The 16361-nt window shown below is 33.1% G+C and overlaps 1 protein-coding gene and 1 pseudogene across 12 annotated transcripts in view; one reads left to right on the forward strand and one right to left on the reverse strand.

Moving 5' to 3' along the window:
* Positions 1 to 3594, forward strand: part of LOC143253284 (protein GVQW3 pseudogene) — a 34296-nt pseudogene extending 30702 nt beyond the window's left edge. Inside the window, exon 3 of the transcript XR_013029491.1 lies at positions 3117 to 3594. The product of XR_013029491.1 is annotated as a protein GVQW3 pseudogene, transcript variant X3 (transcript). The remainder of the gene's footprint in view (positions 1 to 3116) is intronic.
* LOC143253249 (protein phosphatase 1 regulatory subunit 3C-B-like) lies at positions 843 to 16361 on the reverse strand. 11 transcript variants are annotated; one of them, XM_076506880.1, is made up of 5 exons: positions 15656 to 15810; positions 14514 to 14598; positions 12482 to 13811; positions 7734 to 7830; positions 843 to 3593 (listed from the first exon to the last, which is right to left on the reverse strand). In XM_076506880.1, exon 3 carries the CDS (start codon positions 13784 to 13786, stop codon positions 12908 to 12910), a length of 879 nt encoding a protein of 292 aa, XP_076362995.1. In that variant the 5' UTR covers positions 13787 to 13811; positions 14514 to 14598; positions 15656 to 15810; the 3' UTR covers positions 843 to 3593; positions 7734 to 7830; positions 12482 to 12907. The 11 variants fall into 11 exon arrangements, with proteins under 11 accessions (XP_076362995.1, XP_076362961.1, XP_076362942.1 ...); XM_076506846.1 differs by lacking the exon at positions 7734 to 7830 and having other exon boundaries at positions 843 to 945; positions 3281 to 3593; positions 12482 to 13794; positions 15656 to 15807; XM_076506827.1 differs by having other exon boundaries at positions 12482 to 13794; positions 15656 to 15807.

The raw sequence follows: 16361 nt of genomic DNA on the forward strand, positions 1-16361 counted from the left end.
GGAATAAAAATATTGCTATGTTATTTTACACTTAATAAAACTACATATAGTTAAATATAAAAGCCAACATCATGTATTAAGAAAGATGTACTCATAGGATACACTTAAGTTTTACTTTTTAATGCCTTTTCTCGTTAACCATGGTAATTCAGCAATACCTTTCTCAATTTATCTTCTTTTTGTTTCCCGACTAGTTGTGAAACGCGATCCTGTTATAGATCTCTTATGTTTAATAGGTTTAAATCACTTAATTTGCAGTTCTTCCAGTTAATCTAGCGACACATGGTAACCACGTTTATTGCCATAGCAACATGCTTCAATCCTTGTTTTCCTGTTGATCTTGCTAACAATGATACCAGAATGAGAGCATTAAAACAGAAGTATGAGTAAAAATAATAGTTTACATGTGATAGACTCCAGATCAATAAAAAAACGTAAAGCAGTTGGAATACACGAGGAAGTATCTCTTCAAACATAGACACTGGTTTTTTTTAGAATTGTTTTTGTTGACTATCATTTCGTGATAAGTTTCACAGGGTTCATTATTAGTGTTTATAATAAATTACTCATATCATACACACACAAAAATAATTAGAATTAACATAAATATGAAATAGGAAGTGTTTATTATCCCCAACAAAGTTAAAACTCACGAATGTCTAAGGTTTCGTCTCCTGCATTATGGTGACTCTTTGGAGTGGTCCCCAAACCCTTAGCTAGAATGTATTCACCCCTCCCCAGATAAGTTATCACGATCTGTGTTTGGATGCAAGTAGAACCCCTTAAGTAGGGCTAAGTATCCATTCCAAAGTAAACTAATTTCTAAAATGAAATAACCTAAGTCGCTTCTCAAAAATTTTATTATTTCTATTCAACAACGATATAGGTACAGCCTAAGTAATGAAAGTACACTATCTTCATCTAAACATCGAAGTATTAGAGCATCTGGAAGTATATTAAAATATAAAAATTAATAATTACAACTGCACTATACAACGTATTTCAAATAGTTCAAGAAATATTTACACAACGTAGATTGATTAAAATAAAAATTTTAAATTTATTCGTCATGCATTAGAAATGCAAAAACGTGTCACAAAATGTGACGAACTACCTCTCTCCTCCGACAACCTAGTATTTGTAACCGACGAAAAAGCTGCATCTAAAAAAACAGCCAAAAATATCAAAATATACATCACAAAATTACAAATATGTACAAATAATGCTACACTCACGCACTTCATTAATTTGTGAACTGAAACTAAACTTGAAAATATCGAACAAGAAAGCAGTATGCTAGTTCAATTATCATTTTAACATTCAAGGTAACAACGTATAAAATTCCCTTAACTATGAAAACAAAACTTGGGCAAAACGAAATGAAATAAGACTTCACATCACACTGACGTACAAATAGGAACTGTTATAAACATCTCTTTTCTTGGGTACCGTCGACACTGTGGCTATAAATTATTCACAATATTTTAAAAAGTAGGACAAACCAGTTTATTTTTGGTAATCAGATAATATTGGATATAATAATAATAATAAAGACTTCGTGCTTTTTCTTCGTTGTTTTTGTGTCTCAAAGATTCATGAATTCTTATCGATCACACCCATAACAATACATTATTTACGGTTAGCATGGAAAACTACTACTGAACGTTTGCCCACATTTACGTCTAGGGATTAATTGGAATCCCCCCTTTCACTATGTAACATCACAAAGAAAAGAAACCTTCAATGACGTGGGTTTGTTTGATTTGTAGTCGCCTTTACGATTCCTTCAGAACGTTTGTAACAAAACCATCAAGGTTGTGGTTCCTGACTGACTATAACGAAGACAAGCCCAGAGTGCTTATACTAGAAAAATAATCCTCGTAAACTGCGGTTATAAAATCCCACTCTATGACTTAAGTTTCAGTATAAAGGACCCATTAATGGTAGATTAAAGACTGGAATTATATTACATAACAAAATGGTGGGAGGAATAATATTTGTGTGCTTCAAAATTATTCAAAAAGATATTTACCAACGTGTGACAAATAGTCGAAATGTTTTCAGAAAACGTACAAGTATGAAATGTGTACATCAATCTTCATATAAAACCATCCTGTTTGAAGTTCTCACTGTTATTTATAGAATACTACTGCGAGAAAGTCATGCAGTATTTGGAGGAAAATGAAATTACAAAAATAAAAATTTGACCATGTTAACTAAAATGCAAAATACTGTGCATGTTAACTAAAGTAGCGAAAAACCAAACAAACAGTTTTGGAGCAGAATGTTATAGATTATGAAACTAGTTTCGATACTTTCATATCTTCTCTTCGGTGCAGAATGTTGTACTGAAATGGCATATTAAAATTTAAAGCTAATTTTCATAGTTTTGTATTAACATGTTCAAAAAGTGTTGTTTTGATATTGCTGTTCAGAAGTTGATTTGGGTACAAGTTAATCAAGTACGTTCTGCAGCTTGTTCGTGTTTGTGAACTCCCGAGATTTCGGTTTTTAAGCACTAGAATAACATTCCACATGCTCGACTTGACTGATGTATTTTAAATTGAACTTTGATTTTAATATATAAAGTGGCGTTCCTTAAACTGTGAAAAAAAATTGATTAAAAACTAGTAAATTATTAACTAAAAGAAAACTTATAAAACTAACTTCTAATAAAATGAAATTAAGTCAAATTAGAAGTATATAAAACAAGTAAAACTATTAGAGTTCAGCAAGATTCATTTAAAATTTATAAACACGTTCAGCTAAAATATACAAAAAGCACTGGTTGTGGATTAAAGAAAAACGTATACCCTTTTGAATATTTCAACAAAACCTGCACTGCATATATTAGAAGTGTTTAATGAATTGTAATCATCTATAAAAAGTCATTTTTACTTCTAGAATGGTAATCATTTCTGACCCTATCTTTCTCTTGTAAAAGGTTGTTTTTCCTAAATATGGCTGATGATTCTCACTTTTAAGTACAATTAACGAGTTCTTACAACGTTATACAAAATACAGTTAAGTATTTTTCCTAATCAACTGTTAAAGAAATTTAAAAAAAAAAACAATAAAACTGGCCCTCCCTCTAATACCATGTTGTTGTTTTTCAGTTTATAAGTACGTGAAGAGTTCACAACCAACACCTACAGAAGAGACGGAGCATCATACTTATAACAAACACTTACAGAAGAGATGGAGCACCACATACTTATAACAAACACCTACAGAAGAGATGGAGCATCATATACTTATTTTTATGACGTTATTTTCTTACTTTTCAAACACATTTTTCGCAATTAGCTGTTATCAAGGAGACGGAGTATGAACAAAATGTTTTTCCTTCGTACTGTTCTTTGTCCTTTCACGTGCAGTTCAAGAGTTCAGTTGATCTCAAGATGAACTATTAATCATTAGAACTGTCGTCTCTAGATACTAATTTCCATCCGTCTATCTACCGTAAGAAACCTCTCACGTGACCGTTATCAAAGAAAATGATGAATCCTCGATACACTCATAACAGAAGAATTCTAAGAATCACTGTAGAGTAAAGGAAGTTAAAATCGCCGCTTCTTCGCTTTCTCTAAAACCTGCAAAAATAAATAATCCTTCAAAATCTGTTCCACACGATGAAATAAAATATGTAATTCTACTCTCACAAACTAGGTGTACTTGGACACTTCAAATTCACAAGGCATTTCCTAAAAAAAAAATATCACACGCCCTAATTATAAATTTGTTAGATACAAATTTTAATGTGTAACGCTCTTAGGGACTTAAATGCTATTATTCACTAACATGCAAGCAAATGTCTACCCATACTAATTGTAAAAAAAAATGAACCTTCGTTTCTAATTGTATTTCAGTGCAACTCTCTTCAATGCTTATATACCTCCTTAAAGACTGATCGAAAGTATTGATGCAATTACCATTCAAATTAACCGATGCTCTCAACATACACGAATAACGAATATTTACATAGGTAGAGTATCTCAATATCATTGATAAAGTATTTAAACTAGCATAATCGTCACTACCAATCCGTATATAAAATTGTACTTATTTTTCTGATAAATTTTCAAATGAAAATTTTACCATCTTAATTTCTCCTAAATTTTCTAAAGTCTTGGCAAATTTTCTCTCCGAGGTCTAATAAATTATCCCAGAAAACAACCATCACCACGACTAAAACTGATACTATTCGACTGAAAAGCTCGTTGACGCTGGATATGATGGGTGTAGTGCGGTTAACACATTAGTGTCTTTTGTTTTCACTCAAGGATTCTAGGGTTGAATTTCGCATAAAATATTTAAAACTACAAATCTAATATCAAATGATATTTTAAATACTGGCAAAAATCCCTTTCAAAATTTTAACTGGATGTGAAAACTATCTTTCTAAACTCAATTATTATTATTATTATTATTTAACTTAACGTTTATATGGAAATATCTTCATTAATCTGGACTTTTATACCTTTATTACAACGAATTATCACAAGTATTATGCATTTTCCTTTAATATCTTAAGTCTAATAAAAAGTTTCAAATCGCAAGTTATATACATACATATATACACACAAATTATATATTAATTGAATCAACGTACTGTAACTACAAGTTTCTGTGGTAGTTATGCCTTAATCTTAATCACCATTAAAATTAAATATTAGTATTAAACTGAATAATTAAGTTGTTTATACTCCACCAATCCACGTCGCTGTTGCAAACCGATCGTAGTAGGACGGAAGTAGTTGAAACAGTTATATTGATATGTATGACAATAAAAACTGGTTACACCATTGGTTCTCAACCTTTTCTGACTTGCGCACACTACGACAATCTGAAAATTTTGGCGCCACACCTGGAAAGCCTTAACGATTCTTTTAGGTACACGTTATACGGCAAACGTTAAAAGCAAGCGATATTGATGTCATCTGCACATTGACAATACTATCGCTTGCTTTGGCCGTGAGTATCGTTCTACGGCTTCTTAACGATTTTGTGGCATAGCAGAAAAATCAAAACTTTTTAATTTTACACATGTTTTCAATGTGACGCTTGTGTCTGCTTCCGAGAGCAAATCAAATTGAAGCGAGGCTTAACGTAGACAAACAAGCTCGCATTTCATCATCGACTTCGCAAAACCATGAAGATGCAAATGAAAGCAGAACTTCAACTGCTTTTGAACTGATTGCAGGATATGAATTTTTAATGGAGATCCAAAACTCATCGAAGCTCTTTTCGGGAAACAATGACTTAAAATTTATCGTTTCGTAAATCAATGAGCTGTTCTTCCTCCTCAGTTGTAAGACTTGTTGTCTCGTTGATTCCGAATGGATAAGTCACCCAGTTATATTCGTCGACACCAAGTGACGGGAAGTAATGTTTTAGTGCGGACTGTAGGTTGCTTAATGTGTTCAAAATTTGAGGGACAATTTTCTTCTTTGACGGACATTCGTTAACAGAAGGAAAACAATCAAGGACTCCTTTTGGGATCTTATTCTTCCACAGCGTCACCTTTTCATCGAAGGCCTTCAGTTTGGACGTTGCAGTAATAATGTTTTCAGATGGCCCTTGGAGACTTAAGTTCAGAGAATTTAATTTGTCAAACAAGTCGGAGAGAAATTGAACCTTCAGCCACCAGATCTCATCATGAAAAGAAAATTCAAAACCTGCTTCCTCAACCTCCAAGAAAGAAATTACTTGTCTCTAGTTGAACAAGACGCTTTAACATCTTTCTTTTCGAAAGCCATCGAACTTCAGTGTGATACAGTAGCTTTTTGTATTCTGAATCCATCGCCTCACAGAGAAGAGAGTAAACTCGAGATTGAAGTGGCCGAGACTTGATGAAATTCACCACTTCAATAACTTGATTCATAGCAGACTGCAAATCTTTCGGCAAAGATTTGGAGGCAAGCACCTCTGTGAATCATGCAGTGAACAGTTCTAATGTTTGAATTTTGTTGGCGCACCAGAGTGAAGAATCCCTTCTTTTTTCCTTACATTGAAGGACAGTCATCGGTGCAAACGCTGACAGTTATTCCAATGTAATTTGAAGAGCAAAATGTTTTCATTCACCAACTCGAAAATGCCTTGACCTTTCGCTGTACTTTTTAAATCTTTGCAAAATAAGTATTCGTTTACGATTTTTCCATCTTTTATGAATCGAACAAAAGCCAGAGCTTGAGCTTTTCCACTAACGTCAGTAGTTTCATTAACTTGAAGAGACCATAGCAGAGACAATTCATCTTAAAGCGCTTCGAAGTATTTGCAAACTTGATCCTTCAAATCCGACGACAAGTCTGCAATTCTGCGCGAAATTGTGTCATTGGACAGTGGAACTTACTTAATCTTTTTGGCGGCATCTGTTCCAAGCACAGTTTTAACGATGATTGGTAACGCTGGCGCAATAACTGATTCGGCCTCCGTATGCGCTTTCTTGCGTTTTGCCAACAATTGATCAACCTTATAACTTGCAATGAATCCTTTTTCGGGCAGCTTCATGTAGTTCACAAGCTTCCTTGATTGTTCTTGTTGTTGAGCCGCGAGATTCTCGAAGTATTCTTTTGGTTTATTCTTCACAGCTAAATGTTTTGTTTCCAAATGTCTCTTCAGTTTCCTAGGAACAAGCGCCTCGTTCGATAAAGCTGCATTGCAGAGTTAGCAGGATGGTAATTGAGAATGTTCCGATTCTAAAGCAATAAAACCATATTCGATGTATTCGTTTTGGTACTTTCGTTTGATTCCTTGCTTTTGATTCAACACATTCTCCTTTGCAGCACCAGGCTTACTTAAATATTTTTCCACGGATAAATGATAAAGCTAATTCATACACGATAAGCATGAAGTTCTGCAGTTGATATAAAATTCCTACCTACAGCTTAGTAGCTGTAGCTTACCGCAAAATGAGACCGTGTTCCAGAAAGCAGTTTGATTGTTTGATGCATCATTTATGACGTACGAAGCGCTTGTTGCGTCACAATTAAACTAACAGTCGAACCGTTGCAGTCGAAATTTAAGTATGAACTTCTCAGTGCTCGAGTTCAATGAAAACCATCGAATGTTTTGGAAGGTTTTAAAGTGTCTCTATAGTATCTTTTATTAACTGATGTGTTCGACTTGCTTGTAAAATCCCAAGAAAGTTGAATGCGTTTCAAAAACCCTGCAGCACACCTGCCAATTTCTCGCGGCACACAGGTTGAGAATCACTGGGTTAGACTATCATAGCAAAAATGGAAAAAATTAAACGCAAACCGTTATTAACTTAATTAAAAAAATATTACTGTTAAAAGTATTACTAACCCAATGCAAAATACTATGTAACAAAATATTTAAGCCACTTTAAAACTGTTATTAGCAATAAAATCGTTTACACAGCAACTATGTATAAAATAAAATCCGATAGTTTTAAAAGTATCGAACCAAACAATGTTTAAAGAAAATCATTGGTATCCCTCCTTTTTTGGCTTTCTTTTTTGCATACAGATGGACAAGTATGAGAAATTGAAAAATTTTATCATCATTAAGTTTTCACTTATAATTAAAAAGAAAATTAGCTTATTACAAATTCGTTTCAAATATTACAATCAATTTATATTAAATATATCTTTATATATTAAGACAGTTTTGCAATGAATCACTTTCACTTTATTAAGAACAAGAACTTTTACAGGAGCTTATCCTTATTTTTAACATCAATCACAGGATCTATAGAAAACCGTCCTTACTGCAGTATAATCGATGGGGGGGGGGGTATAATATCACACGGATTCAAACCCAGCTCGCCAGATCCAATACTCGCATTTCTATCACAGGAGAAACAACCTAGAGTAAAATACCTATATTTATAACAAAATAAGCTTGAAGTAAAGCATCCTTTTATTTAAAAAACAGGTCAGAAGATTCTAGTGCAACACCTTTAGTAATTTAACAAGTTCAGAGATTTTGCGCTACAACGTCATTCTTTATTAGAATTGCTCACCCTTATTACTTTTTTACAACACAACGAACTATGAGGCTTATTTGCAACTGTTGTAAACATAGCGAGTTACAACTTTATATTATGCTTATGAAAATTAAGTGATTCCATTAATTTTGTACTGTATTTTCAAATATTACGTACACAAGAATGGGAAGTATTTTCTATATGTCATGGCTCTGACCTTCATAAGTTAAGATGTAGAACATTCTAGTACTGTATATTCAACATCCATTTATCGTATATTGAAATATGTCTACAAGGTTTAGCAAGATATTCTATGTACTTTTCCCCAAGAATTTCAAAAGTTAACCAGATATGAAACTTGGGTAATATCCATTGCATAAGTTTGATCAAAATCAATTCATCTAACCTTTAAAATATCCTGACATTAAGATCGTGACAGGGTTAAACCAATGTGCTATTCTACTTCGAAGTGGGGACATAAAAAAAGGGTAAATATAAATTATAACAAACAGTTCTTTAGATGGCACGTTTTCTTGGCTGGGAAATACAAATGTTTTGAGAACATATTTATTACGTGTCAATCAACTTGAAGAAAGTTGAAGTATCGCATTTCTCACTGGAACATGAGAAACCAGCTGTACCCTAACAATGCTTAAATTTTATTACAAAAAGTTACCCATTTTACAGAAATATTCTAAAAACATCCTGGAGGTCAGCAGGTGTCTGCACCACGATAATGAAACCTTTTCACTTCTGGAGTTAATTTTTTTTTCTCAACGGAAAAGCTCCTCTACTCCTGATGGAGTTATTTCGAACCTGCACACCCTTATGATAATGATAGCTGAAAAATAGGAGCTTACTCCTCTGTGTATTAACGTATCTTAAAATATGTTTAAATGTAAATAACGAAATTCAGTTTATGTAAGTAAGCCGTAATCATCCAGAGCGTCGCATTCAAATTTCGCTCCGAAATAGATTGTCCCCCCCCCCCAACTGGAATAAGTTCTGTACATGTCCATGATTGTAGATTAAATTACCTTAAAGTTAATGTTTAAAGTTTGGTTTATGTAAGCGTAATTTAGTATGATATAAATCACCAATACTGAACATGTTACTGCTTCGTGTATCATTAGGCTTGGTTAAGTCATATTAGGCACCATTATTTTAGTTTCTGGTTTACTTTTGTTTACTTAGTTTTGTTGTTACCAACAATTTGCATGGTTACTACAATGAAATTCTACAATGCTTCTGTGATCTAAGATTTGATAATTTCATAAACAGTTGTTGCAACAGTAAAACGTGCAAGTAGCAATACACTTCACAGGCAAGAAAGCATTTTCAATAACACTAAATAAATAATCAAATTCCAATACTTAAAGTGGCGTGCAAATATTACAAAAATAGATCAAATATTAGCCTTAAGAAAGAAAACCGGATCTTATGTGCGAGAACTGTATGACACTAGTCAGCCTATTAACCAACACTAACAGGTTCGTTTATAAGCTCCAAGGTTATAGCAATGCCTATCAGTATCAGATTAACACATAGGCTACCTAGGCCCAGGCTTAAGGTCCCGGCAAGACACCTAAGTAGAAAAAGCATGGTTCGTAAGACTAGCAGAATAAAAGGCAGTAGTGAATTGTTAATTTCATTTTCAAATATTATCTAGGCTTAGGCCCCCCCCCTCCCAAAACCTTATTCAGCCATGCTGTTAGCCTATACGTTTTTCACAAAAGATGTCCACATATCTAAAGACATTAAGATACCAATAAGACGCCTTAAGTAACAATTTTGGTGTTAAAACACCTTAGTTAAAATCTGTATCCTTGCGCTAGAAATAAATTAACTGAAACAGCGAATTTCTTCAGATATTAAATGCTCTTAAGAATACGAAATTCCCGAATAAAATTCTGAAGAAATTCCCAAAGTTAAGATACCTCTATTGAACAGTTTGAGGAATGTTAGCCACAATATTTAATAACATTCATTACACTTAACCAAATTATATATCTATTAATATATAAATAACTAACTAAATACAATATACGGTTAAGAAAATCAGAATTTTTACTCATGTTTTCACTTGACAAACGGCAATGAAAGTTTTTCACAGATAAATGAATTGGTTCTTTAGTTTTCAATATTTAAACTACAGTAGAAATAAAAGCATTTTGAAAACGTTATGCAGAATTTAATAAAACATCAATGACCATTTAATGACAGTATATTCAAACTGAATACCTGAATGTTTGAACCCCCCACCCCACTGCCATAATTTTTTTTTTACTTATTACAAAACTTAAAACTTTTCTAGAACTACAGATGCAAGAACTGTAGTGAGAACTACTCACTACAGATGCAAGCTTTATTTACATAAAAGTCTAACCAGACTTATAGAGTCGTTAAATTCCTCCAATCTTTGATCACTAAGTTAAAACCTTGCTTCGGAGAAATTGCATAACGGAAACCAAGTAGAGAACTGCACAACTTGACGGAATGAAGCTCAAGGTCACACGTGTTGCTGTTCAGTTACATCTACACAAACTGTTTTATTTGCACATGCACGCACCCATTGGTGTAACTATGGCCAGTCTAAACAAATATTCCTTTAACAGACTTTTGGATCGGTCGGTCGTTTTATTTCCCGTAACTTCACGCACCTGTATGTTTATATTTCTATTTTTAGACTAACATAAAAATCACCTATAAAATGTCTAAATGGCCTATACAGATCAGTGACATAAACTCAAACTTCGCAAGTTGTTATAAACTGAATGGATTTATTAAACATCGTTAAATACTATTACAATATATATTAAAGGTGAGTTTATGTAATGATGGAACATCACTGTGGTCATTTTTCAGAATCAGATTGCTCGCGATTCCCTCACGTGTCTTAATACTCATGGCTATATTTCCTCAATTATTTATTTTAAAACAGGAAAATAATTCTGAATCCCCCTGTATACCAGGTATGGCAGTTTAAGTTAAGATTTAAGTACACAAGCATTTTCCATTGTGTTTCACACAACAATTAAAAGATTGAACTTAATTATACAAATTAAAAAACACAAATGACTTGTTATACTTTCATATAATTTCTGATTTGTAGCAACTTCGGTTTAGTAAAGAACACCGCTCATATTGAGTTCATATATTCAGCAAAATCCAGTGGCGTGTACAAACACTACCCCACAACTGCTGGGGGGAAAGAAAAAAAGGGGGCCCAAAGCGCCAGACAAATTTAAGAATTGCTGACGAAATGAATAAATGCATGAGTACCCACTTCCTTGTTGTGCATCATTCGAAATAAGAGATTTTGCTCATTCGTTCCCTGTTTTATTCAGCTAATTTGTTTGTCAGTTTTTTAATTTCGCGCAAAGCTACTCAAGGGCTATCTGCACTAGCCGTCCCTAATTTAGCAGTGTAAGACTAGAAGGAAGGCAGCTAGTCATCATCACCCACCGTCAACTCTTGGGCTACTCTTACCAACGAATAGTGAGATTGACCGTCACATTACAACGCCCCCACGGCTGAAAGGGTGAGCATGTTTGGTGCGATTGGGATTCGAACCCGCGACTCTCAGATTACGAGTCGAGTGTTTTGTACATCCTGACTTAGAATGCGGTGAAAAGGCAATTCAAGTCACCTTTCAAGTACGTACGTACTTTTGTTTACGATTTCACTTTTGCGTAGTTTTTACTAAAAATGCTGATTAAATAACTACTTCGAGACCGATGAAATAAGTGAAAACTTTATCTTGAAAGTACAGACAAATCCATTTTAATTAAATTCCATAATTTAATCATTCAACAATGGTTTCCCGTCGTTTTTGATAGGCTTTATACTAGTTTGAAATATATTTTACGTCATTTAGTACGTTTTCCATACTTCATAGTTTCATTCCACAACAGGAATAACCGGGTAAGGGGAATATTTCACTGTTTTTTGTTAAACATATCTACGGTCATTCAAGTATGATGAACTTGACCAGAATATTACTTTTAACCTCTTTGGCTCTGGAAAGAAAAGCAAAATTAAGTTATTGGGCAGACGTGGTAAAAGCAGTTACCGCGAAACAGAAATTACAACACATTTGGAAAACCTGAGAAAAGTTTATATTGTAGTATAGTATCTTTTCAATAAGGTATTCAGGTATAATAAAAAATAATACCGTTTTCTCTTTATTTTCTTTTGCTTAAAAAACAATAGCTTAAACACGTTACAGAGGTTAACAAAACATGATGCCAGCCTTTCGTGGAGATTAACAAATTTGTTTTCCATAACTATTGAAAGAAAGTGAATTCGGTGAAAAATAAATACTTAGAAGATAACATTAACAATATTTAATAGGGCCTGGACTCCACTAATAAACTGGTGATTATTATGACACTAATACATCTTGATTTACATCTCAGAAATGCTTTGTTTTAAAGTGCATAAAAGAATAAAATTTAAATTACTTCAACCACCGTTTTTCCCTTTGTAAATAGTTTCAAACGTAAACATGAAAATTCAAATCATACTTACAGTAGAGCAGATTCCAGTAATTCTTTATATAAATCCAAGGAAAGGCTTGACTGAAATAAATCGCATTGAGTTACAGCTATGAATGTTTCTAGCTGTTTTCAACGGCTTAATGCAGTACGGCACCAACGTGTATTTACATATACAGATTTAGTTAGTCAACAAATCTGGAAGTACTCGGTAAGAATAATTCCGCAAGATTCTCACAATGTCTTCGACAGAAACTTCAAAAGCATTAGGAACATGTATTTTATGATTTGCTCTGTACTTGAAATCTGAACTTATAAATGCAAAACGCAGAAAATAAAGTTCAGGGAAAACGTCAAAGCGTTTAATGGTAATATTTGCTTCTAGTACACATGCAAAACTTACATATTTCCTCCGAATGGTTTTACAAAAATTTTATACAATGACGTTCCGGTCTTCTTTTCACCAATATGGCCCTTGAGACACCAAGTGATTCCAGCTAGCGAAATTAGCCCAAGAATCAAATTCGGCTTTGAAAGCGTCAACGAATCTTCGCATATCAAGCAATTCCTCAGTTTCCTTTTTCTTCCTAATCAGTTGATAATTAGAACCACCGTTATTGTCCCAGAACTCACGATTATGACTTTTGAAACACACGCAAAATTCTACCATTTCAAAGTTAACTGCTGATGAAGGAATAGTAAGCAAGAATGAAAATGTATCATATAATGACGAACACTCCATTCCATTAGGAACAAATATTGCTGGCAAGTCTTGGTAATTCTGCCAGAGATCAAAAGTCACCCGAACAAACACTTCTTTCTCAAAAGACAGGTTTTTCACTTTAATAGTACCAGTAAGTTGGTCATCATCTTTAACAATCACATTTTCCAAGGACAGGCAATTACTTTCCAGCTTATTTCTAAATTCCATATAATCGGAAGCTGGTTGGGAGAAAGTTACTTCCCATGTGCTATCCTCTACAAGTTGTGGTTTCACTCCCCGAGTTATGTGCTCTAAAAAATCATCGGTCCAATTGGGTGGACAATCTGATGGTTCTGTCATGAATCGAACGTGCGTTAAGGCTAATCCCTTATCATCAGCAAACCACACGCGTTTCTTGCCTCTAACAGTGGTTTTAGATTCCATTGTAATTCCGTCATCTTGTATTGTGGAACATGAATGAGTTGGGCACATTGTGGAAGAGTTCTGATACGAATACAAATCTTTAACAGGAGGTAGCACATGATGGTTGTGGAACGAAGGTTTAGTGTTGAAACCATGAAAACCATTATGGTTAAAGAGTGGAGGGCTGGCAGATAGATAGATATCGAGGTCCATTGGTCTACCTGAAAGATGTCCAATTCTGAAGTCAAGATAAAACTATCTGTCCTAGAATTCTAAACAGTAATACAAGTTACTATAGATACAGAAAGGTATCCAGTGTAGTTGTAATAGCACAATATTGTTTGAATTTCATATACTGGTTAAATAAAATATGCGAACCAAATAAGTTGGTATATCTGTCCTTCTGAAATTCTAAACAGTAATACGTGTTTACTAAACATACAGAAAGGTATTCAGTGTAACTGTACTAAAACAGTATCGTTTGAATTTCATATATTGATTAAATTTTAAAAAAAGAAGTCAAACAAACAATTTAATCCAGCAAATCAACTTAGTTTGTTATTTTCCTTTAATGATATTAATGCACTAATAACCTACATGTGTGTCTTATGTACTATGTTTATAAATAAGTAGTTTTTTTTTATATATACTGATTTGGTTTAAACTAACTGGTATAATACAAAATTCAAATTTTCTTTTTAAATACCCACTACTTCATATTTGTATCTCAAACAATATTAAAATTTTCTAGAAAATTAGTGCCTGACCAATGCAGCTCACTTATATCAAAAATAATCCAGTGTTTCTGCGAATGTTGAATATATTTACAAAAGGGCATTTATCAGATTTAGAGAGTATACAACATTTACAGCACATTCATTTACGAACAAAGTCATATGGATTCAACACACTCCTACTACGTGAACGATATAATGCCTACCTCTCAAGAAGAAATGTTAAAATTCCAATAACAGTAACTTGTTAATTTGATCATGCAGCCAACTTTCATCCAACATGGTATGGCCCTAAAGAAGAAATAAAACTAGTAAAATTATTCCGTACCTCTTTCACAGCAGTTTCCTTCTGTAATCCATCTACCGGCTTATCGCCCCTTAAAGTAACTCTTTCTCACGTGCTTAGGAACTGAGAACCAATAGCATTTCGCTCGTGTAACGTACCTTTTCACAAGCATACAAACTCAATTCAGACGACCCAAGCCATCAGACTTAATTGAAATAAACCTTTTAATAGCTTTACCATGTAACTCGTTTAACTAAAATCTCTGTAGATGATATCAGAAATATTACTTAGCTATGTAACTGATTTTAAAAAAAACAAAGTATTCTCAGCAACATTTCTAGTGATATTTTCCATTTTCTTAATTAGTCAATCATTAATTAAAGCTGTTTGAATATTGTTTCAAAAGTTGCAAAACAAACTGTAGTTTTACTGCAATCAAAAACACTTGTGGATAAATCTACTTTTAAGTCATTTTTTTCTGATAACATGAACACGAAACCCTTGGTTACATTACTGTTAATCGTAAAAGTAATTAATAAATGTTATTTTTCTCAAATAGAAGGCCTGTAATATTATGCCTATGTCCAGTGGTGATACAAGTACTCTGATTCGCGCATAAATTAAATTAGCTGCGACGTAATAAAGTACACATGAAGCTGATTTAACAGCGAAAAGAAAACTATTTATTGACATATGTATCATCATATTCAATATGACCGAGTTTGTTAATAAAGTTTGTCAAAAAGTAATACCAGCATCATAAGTATGTTCATAAAACGTTGTACTCGTAGCGACCAAAGAGAGAAATTATTTTTTTATATATATATATATTCACTCTTATTAATACTCGTCACTACTTCAAGTAATGGTATAACTTAACCAAATTTTAAAAGTTACTAGAATCAATTCTTTCGATTTCCTCCTCTAGAAAGAGACCAATAACTTTGTATTATTGTTACATTTAAAGAACACTTAGTGAGCCATTAATTTCTGTATGATCTTTCAGAAAAATAGTATCCAAATGTCAATACCAAAATATTTAAAGTTAAAAGAAAATAGTACCTCGTATCTCGCCAGTTCAAACTACTAATCTTACACGATGAGTCAGGTTTTTCTTCTCACTCTAATCTCCTCAACAGATTGTTAACAACAATACAAACGTTCGATATGAAATTATCTTACAGCATTGAACTTTCAAACGTCACAGTTCAGTAAAAGTTATGATTGGCTACCTTCTTGGAAGACGGGAACGTTTGAAAAATCATACCAAGTTTTACATGTGAATATGTAAATAAAGAGTAAAATAGTATTATACTTAGTTACACAAAAGTAGATTTCTTCGAGTACTGTATCTTTTGAAACATCATGATTGAGACAGAAATATAAAACACACGTACCTTTAAGCATTTCATTTTAAATAGAATAACATGCATTACATCAATATGATTTGTTCCAGCATATATAAATTAAATAAAACAAATATGCTAATATTCTTATTATTATCGGCAGTTACTTGTTCAAGTTACTGCTTTTTTACGTAACATAGACACTAAGAGTTTTGTGCATATAAAATTTTATATTTGTAACGTTTACCAAATTAACACATTAAAACACTATTATCTTAACCCATAACAATGCACGAGGTACAGCCTAATGATATTTGCAATCTTAGAGAAAACTTAGCACTCGCACTTACCTATAATTTACAAACTTACATATTTAGTTGAGTACTATCCAACCCCCAACTGTGATTATGACTAGATGAACC

Source organism: Tachypleus tridentatus, chromosome 1, assembly GCF_004210375.1.
Source record: "Tachypleus tridentatus isolate NWPU-2018 chromosome 1, ASM421037v1, whole genome shotgun sequence".
NCBI classification, from domain to species: domain Eukaryota; kingdom Metazoa; phylum Arthropoda; class Merostomata; order Xiphosura; family Limulidae; genus Tachypleus; species Tachypleus tridentatus.